The 21,748-nt window shown below is 39.9% G+C and overlaps 2 protein-coding genes across 5 annotated transcripts in view; one reads left to right on the top strand and one right to left on the bottom strand.

The window, feature by feature from the left end:
• Nucleotides 1-4,454: 4,454 nt before the first annotated feature.
• Nucleotides 4,455-13,959, bottom strand: PPIL3 (peptidylprolyl isomerase like 3; the record flags this gene model as incomplete). Of its 3 annotated transcripts, none has more annotated exons than XM_082658603.1 (7): nucleotides 13,621-13,959; nucleotides 13,009-13,082; nucleotides 11,962-12,036; nucleotides 10,132-10,225; nucleotides 9,692-9,759; nucleotides 7,466-7,584; nucleotides 4,455-5,170 (listed from the first exon to the last, which is right to left on the bottom strand). In XM_082658603.1, exons 2-7 carry the CDS (start codon nucleotides 13,009-13,011, stop codon nucleotides 5,044-5,046), a joined length of 486 nt encoding a protein of 161 aa, XP_082514729.1. In that variant the 5' UTR covers nucleotides 13,012-13,082; nucleotides 13,621-13,959. The 3 variants fall into 3 exon arrangements, with proteins under 3 accessions (XP_082514729.1, XP_082514730.1, XP_082514731.1); XM_082658604.1 differs by having other exon boundaries at nucleotides 13,895-13,950; XM_082658605.1 differs by lacking the exon at nucleotides 4,455-5,170 and having other exon boundaries at nucleotides 7,462-7,584.
• A 67-nt stretch (nucleotides 13,960-14,026) lies between these two features.
• Nucleotides 14,027-21,748, top strand: part of NIF3L1 (NGG1 interacting factor 3 like 1) — a 15,792-nt gene continuing 8,070 nt past the window's right edge. Inside the window, exons 1-4 of one of the 2 annotated variants that reach the window (XM_082658762.1) lie at nucleotides 14,027-14,059; nucleotides 16,680-17,140; nucleotides 17,988-18,150; nucleotides 20,685-20,811. In XM_082658762.1, the coding sequence (XP_082514888.1) occupies nucleotides 16,705-17,140; nucleotides 17,988-18,150; nucleotides 20,685-20,811 (726 nt within the window). In that variant the 5' untranslated portion in view covers nucleotides 14,027-14,059; nucleotides 16,680-16,704. Of the gene's footprint in view, nucleotides 14,088-16,679; nucleotides 17,141-17,987; nucleotides 18,151-20,684; nucleotides 20,812-21,748 lie in introns of both variants that reach the window. The other variant, XM_082658763.1, reaches the window with a different exon arrangement.

Raw genomic sequence — 21,748 nt, 5'->3', positions numbered from 1 at the left:
TGCAGTTTGTGCAGACAGCAATTTAGAGTATTTAATTTCTTTAGGCGAAATCCTCACAGTAAAATTACAGGGTAAAAGCCAATGAAAAAATCCTGTACATGTTGCCAAAATTGCTTTCCAAAATGGTTTTAAATTTAGCAAAGCCCACATACAGCCGATTACTGGTTCAGGATATATCCAAAGTTTCATTAATGAAGTTAGCCATTTTAGTGCGTCTGTTAGTGCATGCTATGGGCTGTTTGAAGGGCTATGCCCCCCCCCCCATATACTCATGTGTTTAATTCCTAACTTCCACTCCCTCAGAATGTGACTGTATTTGTAGTGTGGACTGAAAAAAATGCACAATGTGAGAGTAGTGAGGTAAGTTTTATTTGGGGCAAAATGCCTGGGGAGATAGCCTCTCAGCTCTGAGGAACTGCTCCCAAGAGGTAGGGGGAGAAGTTAGTGTTATATATGATTTTAGTGAAGGGGGATATGTGCAGTCAAGCACACCTTTTGTCAGAGGGTTGCTGCTAGTCACGAGGAGCAGGTAGGTGTCTCCATTAATGATTTTAGTGCTTTTCTAGATATGAGAAGATGCAAGAAATTGGGCTCATAAAATCTTCTGAAAATATCTATCTGAAGGCCTGGTCTGCCTGTTTTCCCCAAAGCACAGGGTGCCTCATGCCTGATCTCCACTCTGAACTCCTTTCAAGGAGTGTTGAAAGTCAGTGACTGCAGTGGCTAGTGACTTCACTCTTATACACTAGAGCCAGATAGTAAGCGACAATTTTTAGTTGGCAGTAAATAGGGTCTTTACAGAGGTAATATGATTAAATGAGGTCATTAGGGAGGGGCCTAATCCACTTTAGCTGGTGTTTTTATAAAGAGATTGGGAAACACACACCCAGAGGAAAGATGACGTGAAGACAGGAGTTGGTCATCTGCATGCCAAGGAGAAAGGCCTCAGAGTAAACAACCCTGCCCACATCGTGATCTCCCAACTTGTCTCTAGAACCGTGAGAAACTTTTCTGTTGTTTAAACCACCCAGTCTCTGGTACTGTACTTTGTTTTGGCGGCTCTAACTAAGTGAGTGCATAACATTAAAAATTTGTTATTTTGGTGGATACTGAACTTGTAACTTTATTTTCTAATTAGTGAAGTTGCACATTTTCTCTTGTGACTTGTCCATTCATACCTTATTGCTTTTCTGTACAGTTCTCTTTTGTCTTATTTTCGTGCAGTTAAACCTATTCCATCTTTACCTCTGTCAAGTTTGTAAACTGAGAAATTCCTTTCTTCTTCAGAGGAATTCTTTGAAATGTTTTAAATTTTTCTTCGGTTTTCTTTAAAAAGGCAACTCTTTTATCCATCTGGAATTTTGATATATCATGTGAGGTGAAATTCTTTTGCTTTTTTTTCTCCATGTCATTTACTGGTTATCCTAACACAATTTATGGAATAACTTTTTTTTTGGCTGCACTGTGCAGCACAGGGGATCTTAGTTCCCTGGCCAGGGTTCAAACTCGTTCAAACTCCTGCAATGGAAGCAGAGTCTTAACCACCACCAGGGAAGTCCCCTCTTCTCTTTTTTAAATGATTTTTGGATACTGCTTTAAATAAACTATGTATACACTACTGTTTACACTCTATTATTCTAGTCTTATCCCTCACACGTCACAGTTTTAATATTGATATTTGCAGCTTTATAAAGATTGGGATTAATTCCTTTTTCATTATATTTAAAAAATTTTCCATTATCATGTATTCTTCTAGATTTGCTTTATAATTATTATATGGAGTATCACTACCTGAACCACAATTGGTACAAATTGAATTTAAAGAACCACCAATCCATTAGTGAAATAGTAACTGATCTATCCACTTTACTAAACTGATTAAAAGTTGAGTCCTTTGTATTAAAACTTATCTATTTACATGTCTCTTAGGTCCTGAGACTGTGCTCCCATGGAGTAGACAGTGTCCGATGTCCTTTGTATCCAAACCTGGAAGAAGCTCAATAAATTACTTACTAGTTTTAGTTGTTCAAACAACAAAAAAAACATGTCTTCAGAAATACCCACCATAGAGATTAAGAATGTGTTGCTAAATGGATTTGGAAATTTCCAAGTTCAACCAAGGTATGAATTACAACTATTCAATTTGCCATTAACCAAAAGGTCTGCAAGCCTTCTACTCAAGAGCTCCAAACGAGTATCTAACAGGACTCAAGAATTCTAATGAATTCAGGTACAATTCAAGAATGGTGGCTGCAGCAAAAATAGCCATGAAGTCTTCCCTCCCCTGAGAGCAAGGGAGACAAAGGGAGCATTGAGCAGGCAGAGAAGCAGCACAGCCAGCCCTGAGAGTTAATCACTCCTTGTTTAACTGTCACTAATTTGCAGTAACTGGATTTGTACTTTACAAAGCGAACCTCACTCCCTGACACTACGTAATTTACCTTCGGCACCCATCACCCCTGACTGTGTGTTACATACCCCACCTCTCACTCCGGGCACTTACATTCTACAGGCCCCTTGTAACAAATCACCCCCTATAGTTTTTGAATTTCAGAGACAAGGTCACAGGCCGATAAACGAGAGGCAAATGGACGCAGTTTCCAGACTGCCAGACCCCAATTACCAGGCAGCCTGACGCCAGCTATGACTGTTTTGAAATAATGCAAAGGAAAGGAAGCATGCAAGACCTTCACTACTTTGATCCTTACCATATACCCCGGGCTGTGAGCCCCACATCTAAAATCTCCCGATTCCCAAGGAGGGGGGGCACAGTTGAGGTGCTAGCTTGCTGTCTTCCCTTCTGCCTAGCAGAAAAATAAAGCCATCTCTCTCTTCCTCCAAAATCCCTGTCTCCGTATTTCTGTTCGGCCTCGGTGCACAGGGAAGCCGATTTTTCGGCAACATGGTGAAGCAGATTTCAGGCATAGTTTATACTGTCCCTTAAACTCGTATGAGTTTTAACTCCCTTTGCTGTGAAACCATGATTATTTGGCAACGTCTGATAGTCTGGGTCAAGGGTTGGCAAACTTTCTTAAACGGCCAGAGAGTAAATATTCTAGGCTTGCAGGCTATTTGGTCTCTGGCACAGCCAATCATTTCTGCTCTGGTAGCACAAAACAACCAGAGCTACTGCATAAACATGGGAATGGCAGAGTTCCAAGAAAATGTTATCTGCAAAAACAGGTGGCCAGCCCGAGGGCTGCAGTTTGCCAACCTCTTGTCTAGCTGGGGAACCACATTACTTTCGTTTTAAAGAGAACTTGGGTTGATCAGCAATATTCTAGTCTTCTGAGTAGTTTATACTTACTGCCAAGTAATACATGGAACAGAATGTCAATTACCCAACTGCTAATGTGATCAGTGAACCAGTCAATTCAGTGTGAGTGGACAGAAATCAACGTTCTGGATTTTGATCCTCATGGTAGTCTATGAGAGGCCCAAAGGGGAGCCAGTATACCTCCCTATCTATGAGATCCTTATGGGTACAACTAAGCAGACATAAGAATAAGACATAAGAATGAGCTCTTAAAAAAAAAAAAAAAAAAAAAAAAAAAAGAATGAGCTCTAAGAACCCAGAAGTCATATCTGTAGCACTAAAAAAATGGCACAGTTTGGAATAAAAATTGAGGCAATGTCAGTCAGTACAAAAACTTCCTGACAATCAGTAAAATACTCTTAAGAGTGGTGACAAAAATTCAATGACATGTTTGGAGAAGAAAGATATCAAGTATAAGAAGTGGCAAACCAAATTCTGGCCTAAAAGAGGCCTTAATACCAATTCTAGAAACTAATGGTTAAATTAAAAAGGTGAAACAAAACATGAGGGCATTAGTGTAACTGGCCCCTCAGTTTAGTGTAAGGTATGGAAGGTACCAATAGTAATAAGAGAATAACTGCAAGCTAACTCCCTAATTGCAGTTAAGAAAGAATCAATTAGATCAGCCATCTGCAGAAATGATACAAACGAAGAAATGTTTGGTATCAGTTTTAGAAATACCCCAAATCTAACCTAGGTGATCTAGACAGTGAGTGGGACATAGTTCTTTAACAAATCAATGGTAGAGCCTGACAAATGGCCTGATTAGGTGAGAGCCCTGATATGGTTAAGAGCACAGCTTCCATTTACTTGCTACAGAACACTTACTACATGCCAGAAGCTTTATACACACTATTTCATTTAATCCTCACAAGAGTCATGTGAAGGATCATTTATGTATGAGAAAGTTAAAGCCTGGAGATATTAACTTGCCTAAAGTTAATATTAGGGGGCAGAGCTGTGATTCAAACCCAAACCAGAACTCTACAACTAATTGTATTTTTCAAATGGATCATCTGTAGAACTCTATCCTGCATTATATTTCTTTTTTACCCTGCATTTTGAAAAGATATATATATATATTTTTAAGAGTTTTATTTATTTATTTATTTATTTATTTTTAACATCTTTATTGGGGTATAATTGCTTTACAAGAAAAGATATTTTTAAAAATGTTCCATGGGCACATGAGTTGGGAAATTCTGAGTGTTTACTGTACTTCGAGACTTCTCTGAGCCTTTACTATAAAGACCAGGGAAAATAACAACTGGATTGACCGGCCTTTCCAGGCCATCTCTTTATTTGTCCTTCCTCTTTCTAACTGTATAAAGTAAATAATTAATAGAAAATAATATTTCCAGGATGTGGACTACATATGGTAGGAGCATGTAATTAGGGTGCTCAACAATGCCTGGATTTGAGACTCAGCATTTTAAAATGAATATTTATATGGAAAAACAAAATTAAACATAGGGTTTTTTAAAAAAAATTAAAGAAATGCATTAGGTAATCGTTACAGTAAAGAATACCCTCTAAGAATAGGAGTAAAAGCTGTTTGGCTTCCCTTGGTACCACCAACTCATAGAAGATCTTAGCTGTAAACAAGTAGATCTTAGTTGTAAACAAGCTGTATAATGATGCAATCTCTGACATAATTAAAACTGGGTAAACCATAATAGGTGTGTTCCTTGAATAGTTTGCCAAGTATTTGTCCAGGTCTATTATAGCTACTGAGCAAATGGGTTGGCATGAATAGTTATGTCCTTAATGTGTACATCATTAAGAGGTCGATATGTCTTCTCATTTACTGGTAACTTCTCCAATTCATCTAGAGTCTCCAGACCATCTATTACCCTGAAAGAGAAACAATATAATGTTTGAAAATATCCTGAGATTGAAACATAATATCCAAATACCTATAGCAATTACAGTCTCACCATGTCTCATAGTTCTTTGAATTCCCCAGTTGAGTGTACAATAAAATGTCGCTTTGATTTTCTGCCATAGGTAGGGGCCAAAATTCAGAAACAAAAATTCATTTTTATGCCTTTAGACAACAATAGCAATGGAAAGGAATATTCCCACCAAAGTATCTAAACATTGCATTCGGCCTCATTCACATGGAATAGCTACAAATGGGGCCAATATAACCAGGCATAAGGTTTTCTTTGTTATAGGAAAAACCTGGAGAAAGTATGTAAGGATGACACTAGTATTATCAGTACTGCCCTACACTGAAGGTCCTGAAGTGGGTGGCCTCTTTGCACTTTATTGTTTAAGTACAGTGTTTTTATTTTTTGCTTCTGGACAACAAAAAACAATATTCAGAATAGGAGAAGATAAGCTCAACAGTTATGCCACTTCCAGCAAGCCCACTTCATGTTTCTATCAAGAAAAAATATATATATATTGAGAGCTATCCTTCTAATATGTTCTAGAAAGTTAGTCTAAAACATTTGCTAAGAAAAAGTGGCTTTTTAGATAATACCTCCTAGTGCAATTCAAATCAATTCCTAAGACATACTGTGTACTTTAAAAAAAGAACAGATTTCCATTTTATTTTACATTTCCACTAAAGTGATACTATAACCAAAGCCTTTGGATTTTACACCCAAATGTAGGACAATTAAGGTCTTGAAATTATAAGTTTTAAATGCTTTCCCATGGGAAGGAAATCCAAACAAGAGGGGATATAGGTATATGTATAGCTGATTCATTTTGCTGTACAGTAGAAACTAACACAACATTGTAAAGCAACTATACTCCAGTAAAAACTAACTAACTAACTAAAGGCTTTCCTACCTTCTGGGTCAGTAAGAGAGAAAGAGGGTATAAGAAACAGATCTCAGGCAAAAAAGGGCATGTAGAATTGAAGCAAGTAAGCCTAGTTAAGTATCTGGGACATGGGCCCCTTTGAGAACCAGTGGAAAGCTACGTACCCTTTTTCTCAGAAAAATGTATGTGCATATATACAAAACAATTTCAAGGAGGTACTGGACCAAAGATTAAGAATTCTTGTTCTAAACTCTACAGTTTTTTTTTACCAATCCAGTAAGATAAGTCCTAGTAATTACTAATCAATAATTCTGAATGGTGGGTTAAGGGAGAAAAGAAAAAAAAGGGAGTCTGGTGCTCGCTTCGGCAGCACATATACTAAAATTGGAACGATACAGAGAAGGTTAGCATGGCCCCTGCACACGGATGACACGCACATTCGTGAAGCCCACAAAAACTACTAAAGGCTATAATATTCCTTTTCATTGATTATTACTAATCTATAAATTAGACATGTATATGGAATAAAAAAGAAAAGCTGTAGACTCTTCTATTTTTAATTAACCTAGCTTGGCATTCAAACTGTTAAATAAAACAAACTCTAAAACTGTGCCTTGGTTTATTAAGCACAGTAAATATTTGTTGACAAACTGACTTCCTGTTGATTTATAAAAGCAATTCCCAGGTAGAGGGCTTGTAATGGATATTCTTGCAGAGACTGCTAAACACTCCCTAGGATCCAATCTCCCCTTCTTATTCACAGAGGCCTGGTTTTATTGCGAGTGGCAATATGTCTGGCTAAGAAACACTGCCTACCCTCCCTTGTAGGTAAGTTCTGGGCTTTCCAGGAGAGCTCTTGAGAAAGGGGCTGACTCAGCTGGCAAGCACCTTTGCCCTTCCTCCTTCTTCCTACTTGGAGTACAACTGTTCCGGCTGGGGCTGTGCTGCCCAAGCTATGGCCATGAAGTGAGCTTCAGAATGATAGCTAAAGACGGTTGAGAAGAAAGACAGAGGCACCTGGAACACTGGTGATACAATAGAACCACTATCACATACCATCTTGTTTAAGCAACTGTTTTTCAGATGTGTTAGTTGATGCAAGATGCTATTCTTAATGAAAACAGATACATACTGTTAACTTGCATAATGATCCTGAAAAAATAGTACTGGCCCTTCTTTTACAAAATAATAAAACTGAGGCTCAGAGAGGTTGTACGTCTCCCAAGGTCACAGGGCTGTTACGTGGTGGACTTAAATTTCAGGTACATTTAGCTCTCATACTGCTCTTTGAGTATTAGTTATGCTATCATCACAGCCACTCATATGCATCCTTTGCATTGAAATTCCAAAGAAAACCATAACCAGAATACTCACTTTCCAAATACTGTGTATTTCATGTCCAGATGTGGCTGCTTCCCATAGGTGATGAAGAACTGAGATCCATTGGTGTTTGGGCCATTATTAGCCATAGATACAACACCTCTAACGTTGTGCTGAAAAAGAAAGACCAAAGTATTAGCTGTTTTTACATAAGTATTCCAAATAAAGGACTGAAACAAGACGTGCACTCTACCTTCCCAGTATTTAAGGGATCAAGAAAACATGTAATCATCTTCCATTAGGGCTAATCCAAATGTTCAGTTTCTGTATTATCTGTATCTCTGGAAACTTGTATCTAAGTTGTTTATATATATATATATATATATATATATATATATATATATATATATATATCTCAAATCACATTCCCCAATTAATTTCACCTTTGGAGAAGCAGAGCCACAAACACTTTTGGCAATACCAATGTATAATAGAAATAATCCTTACATTTATATTAAGGAACAGTGTGCTGGCATGAAATGATCAGGCAGACAACAAAACCAAAATCCCCATAATCTCTTGACATATACACTGGACTCTGGCTAGTTTCCTTATCTGTAAAACAAGGGAGGTTGGACTAATTCAGCGGTTTATTCATAATTCAAATGCTCACAAGTGTTACCAGATAATAAATTGATAATTGGGCAGAATGTAAACGTTAGGGAATGGTGGAGCCTGGCAAAAGGAATAGTGTAGCTCTTGCCTCATGACGTTTACAATCTTTTTAAACCAATGGCCATAGAGAATGAATCTGTGGGTCTTCCATCCATGGGCAGTCAGTTTATAACCCCAGGACTGGATGATCTAAGGAAGGCCTTGTCTAACTCTAATATTCATGATACTGTTTGCTATACAAGGGACTGTGTACAGGAATTAAAAGGACTTTACTGATAAGATTGAAGACAGAGCTGTCTTACAGGGAGATGCCCAAAAATAAAATATACTAAAGGTAACGCCAATGATTACTCTATCTTTAGCTATTCATCAGGGGACACTAATAAGACAAACTACAGAGATGCAGCTTCATAGAGATATTAATGCTTTACCGTTCCCTAAAAGGTGACTACCAATAACATATGTAGTGTTTGATACATACATAAGAATATATGTACCACTTACAACTTAATAAAATCAGCACCCATTAACCTATTTCCAAGTTTTAAGAATTAAAATTTACCAAACTGTTGCATATGCCTATGTGCTCCTCTCAGTTATTACTTCAGCCTCTCCAAGAGGTAACCAGTGTTCTGATATCTTTACATTCAATACATGCCTATACAATATATTGTTTCCTTTTGCTTGTTTCTGAGCTCTATAAAATAGTATCATACTATTTGTAGTCTTCTGGGAAATGATTTCTACACTTAACATTATGTTTCTAAGATTCATACATGTATACATAGCTGTAGTTCTGATTTCTTTCACTGTATAACATTTTACTTCTGAATATACTACGACTTGTCCATTCAAAGATCAATAGACATTGTTTCTAGACTTTTGTTATTACCAATAGTACTCTAGGAACACTCTTGTACATGCTTCCTAGTGCACATGTACATGAATTTCTCTAGGGTAAACATGTGGGAATGGAATTTCTGGGTTAGAGTACATGAATATTCAATACGCATCCTCAACTCTGGTATATAAGAAAATAGTTCTTAACCTTGTCTGTCTAGGAATCACGAGGGAACCTTAAAATACAATCGAGGTCCTAATCAGTTCTACTGACTTTTTCTCTAGACTTAGGGAGGTAAGGCCCTAATCTTTTATAGTTTTAAAACTTCCACAGGTGAATCTGTAACAGCAAAGTTTGAAAACCACTGGCATAGGATGACAGATTAGTACCAAGGAAGCAGTCATTCATTAATGCCTAAAAAATCATTTCATTTCCAATTCAGAAAAAGGATGACTTTTTTTTTTTTTTTTTTTTTTTGCGGTACGCGGGCCTCTCACTGTTGTGGCCTCTCCCGTTGCGGAACACAGGCACCAGATGCGCAGGCTCAGTGGTCACGGCCCACGGGCCCAGCCGCTCCGCGGCATGTGGGATCTTCCCAGACTGGGGCACGAACCCGTGTCCCCTGCATTGGCAGGCAGACTCTCAACCACTGCGCCACCAGGGAAGCCCAATTATTTTAACCTGTATTATTACAACATATGTATCAAAGTTTCCAAGTGTAAACATAGCATGAAAAAATAGATTTTGAAGTATTTTGGATTTACCTTAAGATATTCACTGTATTCATCTTCAAATTTCTTGCCCCAGATACTGCTACCTCCTCTTCCAGTACCTATATTACAAGACGAACAAATGAAAGAAAGTATTTAATTAAAGCTGAAAAAGGGTTCATTTTCTAAACATAAGGGCTAGTTTATATAGCATAACCCTTTAAATACAAATAAAATTTGGTACGTCCTCTCTTACTTACCAAAATTGAACTTTAAAAACCATAAAAATAAAATATCTCTACAAAAACTAAAACCCCTCCTTATCAATATTGTTCATACTTTAGGGCTCGGTGCTAGTACCTTCTGCTTAAAAATTTCTTGCTAAGGTAAGTTATAAAAACCCCACATGCTTTTATTTTTCTCTTCTTTGTCTAGTCTCTTCTTCACACTACATACCCTAGGTATACACCCTAGGTATTACTGGAATAACTTACCTGTTGGATCTCCTGTTTGAACCATGAAACCCTTGATATTTCTATGAAATATACAGCCATTGTAGTAATTACTGGCACAAAGAGCCAAGAAATTCTGAAGAGAATAAAAACAATGATTGAGAAATGATGTAGCAAAAGATAAGAACCATTTAAGATTTAAGAATATTTAAGATAAAGAACCAATTGTAGGGACTTCCCTGGTGGCACAGTGGTTAAGAATCTGCCTGCCAATGCAGGGGACATAGGTTCGAGCCCTGGTCCAGGAAGATCCCACATGCCGCGGAGCAACTAAGCCTGTGTGCCACAACTACTGAGCCTGCGCCCTGGAGCCCGCACACCTAGAGACCATGCTCCACAACAAGAGAAGTCACTGCAATGAGAAGCCCACTCACCACAACTAGAGAAAGCCTGCGCACATTAACAAAGACACAACACAGCCAAACAAACAAACAAAAAAAAGCCAATTGTATTTATTGAAAACACTACAACAACCTATTTAAATGATATCTTTTAGGCATTACTTTGGGTAATGTCACTGCCTAAAACTCTTCAATAGCTTCCTTCTGTTCTTGAAATAAAATGCAAAATCCTCAGGAGAGCCTAGCAAGCCCTGCATGACCCAGCCTACTTCTACATCATCATAATGATAATAACCCCTTCCCTGCTGCTTACTGTGTTAACCCCATCAGGCTTCTGAAAATTCATCCAAAAAATACAGGCTTTCCCACCTTAAGGCCCTTGTACCTGCTATTTCTATACCTGGAATGTTCTTTTTATAAGTCCTTCCAGAGAGATGCCTTCATTACCTTTCACACTCAGTTTTTTGTTGTTTTTTTTTTGCGGTACGCGGTCCTCTCACTGTTGTGGCCTTTCCCGTTGCGGAGCACAGGCTCCGGACACGCAGGCTCAGCGGCCATGGCTCACGGGCCCAGCTGCTCCACAGCATGTGGGATCTTCCCCGACAGGGGCACGAACCCGTGTCCCCTGCATCGGCAGGCAGACTCTCAACCACTGCACCACCAGGGAAGCCTTCGCACTGTTTTTAAAGCATCACTTTCTTGGCTAGGCTTGCCCTCACCTTCTTTTAAATAAATCCTTTCCCATTATTCTCTGTCTCACAACTTTATTTCCTTCAAAGCATTATTACCCTCTAGAATTACTTTTTTTCTAGAATGAATCTTCCCCCCTGCCTATCTTCCCGGGTAGAATATTAGCTCCACAATAGCAAGGCATGTCTCTTGTTCATCACTGTAGTTCTAGTTGCTGGCAAGATAGCCTTCCATAAATAAATTACTTAATGAATGAATATATATAGCTGACTCTTTTTCCTTCTTGTATTTCTCTCTCTTTTTTTTTTTTTTGGCTGAGCCACGAAGCTTGCAGGATCTTAGTTCCCTGACCAGGGACTGAACCTGGGCCATGGCAGTGAAAGCACCAAGTCCTAACCACTGGACCGCCAGGGACCGCCTCTTTTTTCCTTGTTTAAATGACAAGGATAGAACCTTGTCATTTAAACAAGTAAAATAATGTATGGAACAGTTCTCTTACCTAATATCTAATGATTATTTACATTTCTTGAGGAAAATGAGCCAAAGGAAAAAGATACCAGCCACTCTGTGGTTAGAGAAAAATTCTCTACCCTTTCTTTGATCCAACTTTGACATCAGAAAAAGAAGTGTAAATTAGACCAGAAATTATCATTGTGGGTTTTTCTTGACAATAGTTTTATAGAAACTTGTTTTTGGATGTTGTTTAAGTTAGATGACTCAATTTCAAAATGGTTATCCTGTTGCATTAACTCATCTTTTATACATACATTACGCTACTCACTTCACATGTTTTGGGTGTCCTCTCACAGAAGACTTCGATTTTAATATCACCTACATCTGTATGCAGTGTCACCGACTAAAAAGGAGAGAGAATGTGAGAACGAATGAGATTTCTTCAGGTGACTTTGTGCACTGTATCATTTCCCTAACTAGATATTAAAGATAACTACCTGAATAAAAACAGAAAGAAACACCATTTCAGAGATGATCCACCCACACAGTATCTCTGAGAGATAAGTTGTATTTCTTCAAAATTTATTTCAGCAGTAGAAAAAAAATTCCAGAAGAGAAATATAAATGTTAAGGTAAAATGACATCTATGCTAAAATATTTGGGAGCAAATATTGTGATGGAAATAATCATTTTAAGTTTGAATATTTCATCAATAAAAATAAAAAGTTTTTGTGTATTACTGACTTAAGTGGCAATTCACTAAGTCATTAATATATATTGAAAAATAGTAAGAAAATGACTTTTACAAACATAGTTTCCACCATCTCCCTTATGTAATTTAATTGCGAGAGACTTAAAAAACAATTTCTTTCTCCACTAAAGACAACAGACATAAAAAGCGTCAGTGTTTTCAGATCGTAAAAGTGCAAAGGTAACCAGAGTACTTCTTCTTGCTTGCTTTTTGTTTAATCTGTTGTTTTGGTAGCTAGAATATTCCTTTTGTTACCCCATTCCAGAGAGGGTGGAAAACTTCTGAGGCTTCCTTTTAAAATTCTCTTCTTACAATAGTTGTCCACCTTAGATCAAGAGCAAAAGGATCCAATCAAAATGACCACACCTGGCTATGCTCTTCTGACCCTGCAACACCACCTTTCCATCTCTATCCATCTTGTATCAATCTTTTTCCATAAAAGGTAAATTCTGTGTTTTAAGTGAAAAACATAAAGAATCTGAAATCACTTTACACTGTATGCTTCTACAGATTATCATTGCTCTGTTTTGTCACTGAAATTTCCATGCAGTTTTATTTCCCTTGACTGAATTTCTAAAAATTACTTATAATGAAAGACATTCATAAGAATTCTGTAAAATTTACCATTTTTCTTCTTGATGCTTTCAGGAAGTACTGTTACTTTCTCAGTTTACTGAGAGAAGTTCAAAAACGAGCCTCTATTTCCAAAAGAAAAAACAATTAAATTCACTTCCCTCTCTTAACTCACACTTGCTCATCTTTACCGCATATTTAAGAGAAAAAGTCTCGATGAGCACCCATCCTGCCCCAAGTAATAAAAACCCGGTTATGAAAGCGATCAGGCGATACTACTCGTCTCAAGCCCCTCAACTCCTACTTCCACTGCTCACTCTTCACGGGCCGGGTACATTCCCGCCTTGGGGTCTAAGCACTGGGTGTTCCCCTTGCCTGGAACACGTACACTCAGACATCTGTACGGCTATTTTCCTCACCTCCAAGTCTCTTCTCGAAAGTCTGGTCTGGACCTGATAACTCTATTTAAACCTGCCTTAACGATTTCCTTTTCCATAGCACTTAGCACTAATATACTCTATGCTTTACTAATTGTCTTATTTCAACAACACCCTCCCCGTACAGAATACTCACTGGAAGCAGTCCAAGAACTAACATACACAGCGCTCTGCGAGCATTTGAGTTAAGTGAATGAAAGAATAAGTGACGTTACCCCATACTTACTTAACCACTTCGATTAGCACAGCGGTTGTTAAAAGAGCAAAGGTACAATCGCAGTTGCCCCCACGGGTCTGCAGATTCGAAATTAAGTTTCTTCAGGCCACCGGAGGTCGAGCAAGGGACCTATTAGAGAGAACGCCCCTCACCTGCTCGCCTCCTCCCTCCGCCCCCTCCTCCCTGTCTCAAACCAAACGACTAGAACTAGGGAGACACTAATTTCTCCCCACCAGGTACACTTTTGACTATGAAAGGGTCAAAATTATCTTTTAATAATTACACTAGGACAACAAGCGTAACTCTGGTCATTCTCTAGAAGTGCCTTGGGCTCAGTCGCAAAGCCGGAAAGACCACCTCCGACCGGCTCCCCCGCCCCGCCCACTTTCACGAAGCCGGGAACTTCCGCGCAGGACCGGAAATAGCGCTCGCGGAGTTCCCGGGGCTGGTGAGTCTTGGGCGGGTTAAGTTTCAGCGTGAGTAGCTGAGGCCGTGGCGGCGGGCTGTGGTTTACGAACCTGCTACAGCGAAAGGTGGCAGGGGAGGAGATAGGCGCAGAAAACTGGCTTGCCGCGGGAGAGCATAGCGCTCTAGAGGGGCCGGGGACTTAACTTACGGACTTAGCGGCTGTGCCACCTGCGCTCTTCATTGTTCTAGAAAAGGCCTGAAGGGGGACTGAAACAAGAGGGCGCAGTTTGCAGGCTGTAAAGTGGGCCTTGCTAATGAATCTTAATAATAAATAGTGCAGACTCTAGGCCAGGCATTGTTCCCAGCTTCACGGTTAAATCTTGCAACCACGCTGTAAGCTGGGCACTATTATTTGCACCCTTCAGAGGTGGAAACCACAGAGGTAGAGTCCTCAGAGACAGCTGTGGCTTTGGGAGTCAGTCTGGTTTTAGAGTCGGTCGGTGCTCTTCCCACCATGCTCTGCAGCCTCCCATTCTCGTTAATTGTGACTTAAAGCTACTCAGCTTCGTAGGAAATGGGGAGTGTTTTGTTACTTACAATGTCTCCTTCAAATGTAACAGTAGGTAACAGAACCGGCGTGGTGGCCCATTAGAGCTTCACTTTAGGGCTTGCCAGATTTAGAAGAGTCTGGAGAGTGGAGTAGTATCAGGACGTGGAATCTGGAGAGTGGAAGTGGTATAAGGACCCTTAGAAGATCTTCCAAGACCCCAGTTTCGAGTGGTTCCACCTCACTCCAAACTGTATATTGAATAAGTGCATTAAATATTTCTTTTTTTATTATTTTATTTTATTTTTGTCTGCATTGGGTCTTCGTTGCTGCACGCAGGCTTTCTCTACTTGCGGCGAGCGTGGGCTACTCTTGGTTGCGGTGCGCAGGCTTCTCCTTGCGGTGGCTTCTCTTGTTGCGGAGCCCAGGCTCTAGGCATGCGGGCTTCAGTAGTTGTGGCTCACGGGCTCTAGAGCGAGGGCGCAATAGTTGTGGAGCACGGGCTTAGTTGTTCCATGGCCGGTGGGATCTTCCCGGACCAGGTCTGGAACCCGTGTCCCCTGCATTGGCAGGCTAATTCGTAACCACTGTGCCACCAGGGAAGTCCCAATATTAAATATTTCTGCATACAAATATTGAAAAAAATTTGCTTTTGAAATTGAGTTATGAGTATTTCATTAAATTTACAATTGACTATGCTTTCTTGTTAATTATTTTGCATACCATGAAATGCTTTTCTTCAAAAACAAAAGTGTTCATAGATACTACATTTAAGAATGGAGCAGACAGTGTTTTGTATTGGATATAGATGTCTATAAGGCTTACAGACTGTGTGGGCCCTTACATCTTCACCTCTCCCACCTCTTGATTCTGGCCTTTGTGTGGCAGGTAGCTGTTGGCTCAGGGGCAGCAGCTCCTGCCCTTTCCTGCCTTGACCCTACCCATTCACAGAGTGACTCACCTGTGCATCCCATGGTTCTGGCTGCCGATAAAACACTTAACTTTTTTTTTTTAAACTAATATATTTTTTTGAATTTTATTTTATTTATTTTTTATACAGCAGTTTCTTATTAGTTATCTACTTTATACATATTAGTGTATACATGTCAATCCCAATCTCCCAGTTCATCCTACCGCCACCCATACCCCGCCACTTTCCCCCCTTGGTGTCCGTACAAAACACTTAACTTTTTAAATATGTTATTGTTACTCTTTTGATAAAGCACTTTTTAATGTCAGTATGTACCACCCTAACTCCAAATTCTGCTATGATGGGGGAAGCGGGACTGTGTCAGTCTGTATAGTAAGCATTTAGTGCTGGCCTATGTTGGTCATCCTGAGATACAGAAAAGGTAGTTTCTGTCCTCCAGTAGCTTTAGCGTAGTGGGGGAGACAGACAAACAGGAATATAATATTATGAGAATAACTAGTGCAAAAGCAGGTGGGACAGGGAGAGGGACGACAGTGAAAAGGAAGGTTTGTCAAGAAAAGCTTTATTTAGGAAGTCGAAAGGGTCTTGGAAGGAAGGGTAATATTTAGAGAAATGGAGAAGGGTGGTTGAAGCACAGGTGGGGAGAACAAGAACAAGGGTGTGGGTTTCCCTGGGGGCGCAGTGGTTGGGTGTCCGCCTGCCGATGCAGGGGACACGGGTTCGTGCCCCGGTCCGGGAAGATCCCACATGCCGCGGAGCGGCTGGGCCCATGAGCCATGGCCGCTGAGCCTGTGCGTCCGGAGCCTGTGCTCTGCAGCGGGAGAGGCCACGACAGTGAGAGGCCTGCGTACCGCAAAAAAAAAAAAAAAAAAAAAGAACAAGGGTGTGTGGGAGGGGGCAGGGAGGAGGAAAGGAACATAATTGTGTGTTGTGCACCAGGTTTGTGCAAGGTGACTTAAGCATATTAATCCATTTACTCCTCCAGATGGCCTGTGAGGTAAGTTATAGTGTCTCCATTTTGTAGATGAGAAAACAAGCTCAGAGAGGTTAAATGACTTACCTATGATACCATGTGCCAGTAAGTGGCAGAGCCAGTATTTGAAGCCAGGCACGTAGGACTACAGCTCTTTTGCTCATATGCTTTGCTGTCTCAAAGGTCCATTTTCTGTGTTTTGACTTCAGATACTCAGTTTTACCTGACTTCTGCATGTTGTCATCTCGTGTACGCCTGGTCCCCACGACAGTCCGCCTAATCCATTCCCTGATCTGCAGTTCTTCCCGTTCCTTCATGGATCTAAAGACTCTCCTTTCCTCCTTGAATGACTTTGCATCCCTCTCATTTGCTGAGAGTTGGGACAATGTTGGATTACTGGTGGAACCAAGCCCACCACACACTGTAAACACGCTCTTCCTAACCAATGATTTGACAGAAGAAGTGATGGAGGAGGCACTGCAGAAGAAGGCAGATCTCATTCTCTCCTACCATCCACCCATTTTCCGACCTATGAAGCGCATCACCTGGAAAACCTGGAAAGAGCGCCTGGTGATCCGGGCACTGGAGAACAGAGTCGGGATCTACTCTCCTCACACGGCCTATGATGCTGCTCCGCAGGGAGTCAACAACTGGCTGGCTAAAGGGCTTGGTGAGAAGCCTCTTGTTCTTTCATATTCAGTATTTTCCCTACCAGTGCTTTGAAATTTTAGAATATTTCCAGTAGTGTTTTAACTGCTTTAGGGATGGGGACCATTATTCTACTTTCATATATTTTAAAATAATCTTGCTGAAATCTGGCAATTAAATTGCATTTGAAAAATGAAATTTTTATCCTTAGTGAACAAGGACAGCATAGGAAGTCTTCATTTTTGATCGAGCTTTGTGATTCCTTACTCATGTGGCACAGTGCCTGGCACTCAGGCACTCCAGAAACGCTTGTTAAACTGAACTGAAAGCTTCAAGCCTCTCCAAAATATACTTCATATGTCAATCAAATAGAGTTTTATTGAATTAGTCCTTATGCCCAGCACAATGAGGGAATTCAGCATAGGTGTTTTAGCAAGTCTTTTTAGTTTACTCATTTTGGGCTGAAGCTTCTGTGATGATATAATCTGGATTACTGTGGTCAAGTAAATTATGAACATCTGCGACTTGAATCATAGTTTACATGAGTAAATTTAGTAAGCAGTCACAATTCTATATGTTATGTAAAAATTCATGAGTCAGTCTTGTCCAACTTTTTGTGATATTTACGAGTCTTCTGGAAAATCTGAAAATAAATTTGATTATGTATGTCTGTACTAAATCCCTAAATTACGGGGATTGTTGAATGTATATATAAGGGATATGTATGTGTGTGTATATTATATAAGCATCTGAGAATGAATCTTTTCAAAAATACTCATTTCTTAGAAGTTTTGCCCATAGTGGTTTATCTTTCTAATTTTTAAATAAACCCACAAAAACTCCAATTTCTGACAATTTTTTCTTTCTAGGAGTTTGCACCTCCAGGCCCATCCATGCTTCCAGAGCTCCTGACTACCCCACGGAGGGAACACACAGAGTAGAATTCAATGTTACCCACACCCAAGACCTGGACAAAGTCATTTCTGCAGTGAAAGGAATTGCAGGTGTATCTGTCACTTCTTTTTCTGCTAGGTACAATATCTTTTCCTCTTTTTGTGTATATTAATTTGTAAGAATCTTTCTTACAGATTCTATAACTCTGTTATTTAAGTTTGCAGCAAATCACTTTCCTAGGGTGGGTTTACAAAGCAGCATAATTCTCATTTGCCTGCAGGTCCCTAAGGAGAACCATGGGATCTTTTCAAAGCAAAAAAATAAAAATTTTCTATGTGGGAGAGACTATATCACACATCCTACAGTATTTCTAATCCTCCTGGCAATGTTGAAAGTTAATTTTACCTTAGGGTATGCAGATATACCCTAGTTATATGCTGATAACATAGGTTTACTTTTATCAGTTCCCAGCAAATGATGATTCCCAAACACTTGAAAAGAAAAATACATTAAAGTGCCTCTTGGAAGGTCAATCATTTATTTAATTAGGGCTGAGATACCAAAAGGTTGCTTCAGGGACATCCCTGGTGGCGCAGGAGTTAAGAATCCGCCTGCCAGTGCAGGGGACACGGGTTCGAACCCTGGTCCGGGAAGATCCCACATGCCGTGGAGCAACTAAGCCCGCATGCCACAACTACTGAAGCCCGCACACCTAGAGCCCATGCTCCGCAGCAAGAGAAGCCACTGCAATGAGAAGCCTGCATACCGTAACGAAGAGTAGCCCCCGGTTGCTGCACAGCAACAAAGACCCAATGCAGCCAAAAATAAATAAATTAATTAATTAAAAAAAAAATGTTGCTTCATTAGAGATTTTTTTGGGGGCTGATTTACCCTAATACCTACTAAAGCATCGTAAAAGACAAGTTATACAAAGCTAGGACTTAATAATTGTTAAAAAAAACGATAGGTACAATGACTTTTTTATAAAATGGGAATCTGTTGCGCGAACCCGCGTCCCCCGCATCGGCAGGCGGACTCTCAACCACTGCGCCACCAGGGGAGCCCAAAAATGACTCTTTGATGAGTGGTTTTTAAGTGTAGATACATTACAGTAAAATCGTAGTAAATGTCCTCTAATAATATTGGGGAATTCCAAGAATCTTAAGAAAAATTGTTTATAAGATTTTGCATAGGTTCCAGTCATGGTGTCTTTTACCATACTGAAATACTGTGTAAATACTGAAATTAAAATTATACAAATAAAGCATGAAAAATTTAAGCAATACAAAAGTTCTCCTTGTCCCCTCTACTCAATCCCAGTATCTTCAACTCAAGTTGTCTTTTCCTTTGTTTTCAGAGAAGTGGGTATCTTTCCAAACATGTATAGGGACACAAAGAAGTGTGTAGTTTTGTCTTATTCATTGCTTTCTTAATTAAATGGTATGCTGTATTTGTCTTTTTAACTTAAGATGTCTTAGAAATCTATCCATGTATGTCTCTCTTTTTAATTGCTACACAGTGTTTATCATGAATGTACTGTAATTTCTTGAAGTATTCCTCTTCCTAACTGATGGACTTTTTAAAACACTGATGCACATTTAGTTTGGTTCCAGTTTCTCCATATTACAGGTAATATCGGGGATTTACCATTAGATTGGGGGCCAGGCATTGTTTTTGCTTTTTCTTTTCAAATCTCTACAGATGGTTCCAGTGTTGAAACTACACTTCCACATTATCTTGTAAGGTGTCTTAGTTCTAGAATTCTATGATTATATTTAGAGTATATGGTTAAATACAAAACTTTCTTGGTGCTAGTTGTTTTGGAGAGGCTCTGGGGCATTGGTTTTTTTTTTTTTTTTTGGGCTGTGCCCCACGGCTTACAGGATCTTAGTTCCCCAACCAGGGATCCAGGGATTGAAGGGATTGAACCCGGACCCCAGCAGTGAAAGCACCGTGTCCTAACCACAGAACCACCAGGGAATTCCCAAGGGCATTGCTTTTTTTATTTTATTTATTTATTTTTTTTTAAGGGCATTGCTTTTTAAAGGGTGATTCAGGGACCTCTGAATCATTGCTAACGGGTGCTTATGAAAAATGCAGATTTTGGGCTTTATCCTAGATCTGTGTAATTAGAATGGGGTTTGCCTGAGGATCTGTCCAGGAGATTCTTGTATTCAATGATGTTTGAAAATTAACTTTTCTAGGGCTTAAAAAAAATTCAGTTTGCCCCAGCCCCATTCATAGATGTTCTGTTTCACTGGATCTATGGAAGGGTCCAGCAGCTGTTATTTTAAGAAGACAGCAGGAGATTTCTGATGCACAACCAGGACTAAGAACTGTTCTAGAACAGGGGTTTCAGAGTGAGGTCCCTGGACCAGCAACATCAGCATCACCTGGAACTTGTTAGAAAGATAAATTCTTAGCCCCCACTCGGACCTACTGAATTAGAAACTCTGGGGGTAGGGCCCAGCAGTGTGTTTTAATAAGGCCATGAGATGATTTTGATGCATGTGAAAGTTTGAGAAACACTATTCTAGAAAATAGTTTGGCTTGGAATTAAGTCCTAAATTCCATATAAATCTGATCTCCTATTATAGGAGGTTGTAAACTGTGGATTCTTCTAAATACATTGTTTATATTTATCCTAAACCAGGAAGTGACTTTTTTTCTAGGTCTGATGATGAAGAACAAACACGGCTCAGTCTGAATTGTACTCAGCAAGCTTTAATGCAGGTGGTGGCTTTTCTTTCCCAGAACAGACAATATTATCAGAAGACTGAAATTCTGTCACTGGAGAAGGTAATAAAAAACATGTTACTGTGCATTTTTGTTTGACAATTCATATGTAAATTATTAGATATAAAGTGGTGATTGAGGGCATGTCATGCCCTGGAAAGTATATTTAAAACTGGAGACGTGGGCTTTCCTGGTGGCGCAGTGGTTGAGAGTCCGCCTGCCGATGTAGGGGACACGGGTTCGTGCCCCGGTCCGGGAAGATCCCACATGCCGCGGAGCGGCTGGACCCGTGAGCCATGGCCGCTGAGCCTGTGCGTCCGGAGCCTGTGCTCTGCAACGGGAGAGGCCACAACAGTGAGAGGCCCGCGTACCGCAAAAAAAAAGAAAACAAAAAAAAAAAAAACAAAAAAAAAAACGGAGACGTTTCAGGAATAAGAAAATGTTGGAACTTGTCTTAGTCCGTTCGGGCTACTATAACATGTTTGGACTGCTATAACAGAGTGCCACAGACTGGATAGCTTATAAACAACAGAAAGTTACTTCTCACAGTTTTGGAGGCTGGAAAGTCCAAGATCATGGCACTGGTAGATTTGGAGTGGTGTCTGGTGGGAGTTCACTTTGTGGTTCAAAGATGGTGCCTTCCCTCTGTGTTCTCACATGGTGGAGGGGACTAAGGATCTCTCTGGAGCCTCTTTTCTAAAGCACTAATCCCATTCGTGTGGGTTCCAGCCTCATGACTTAAGTACCTCCTAAAGGCTACACCTCCTAATCCGTAGGTTAGGATTTCAACCTATGAATTTGAGGGGGACGGAAACATTTAGACCATAGTGGTACTTCTTCAGGATTAGAGACTCAGTTACAGGTTCAGTCTCTTATCTTATACCCTATGCCTGGACCGTTTTTATTCATTCTTTTAACTTGACAGCCGTTTGTATGATGATTCCTATGTCTTTACTTCCTGTCTCAGAATGCTTTCTTAAGGTAAAAGATAAAAAATTTT

This window comes from Grampus griseus (genome assembly GCF_964374135.1).
Source record: "Grampus griseus genome assembly, chromosome: 7".
NCBI classification, from domain to species: Eukaryota; Metazoa; Chordata; class Mammalia; order Artiodactyla; family Delphinidae; genus Grampus; species Grampus griseus.
This window is presented reverse-complemented; position numbering and strand designations above follow the sequence as displayed.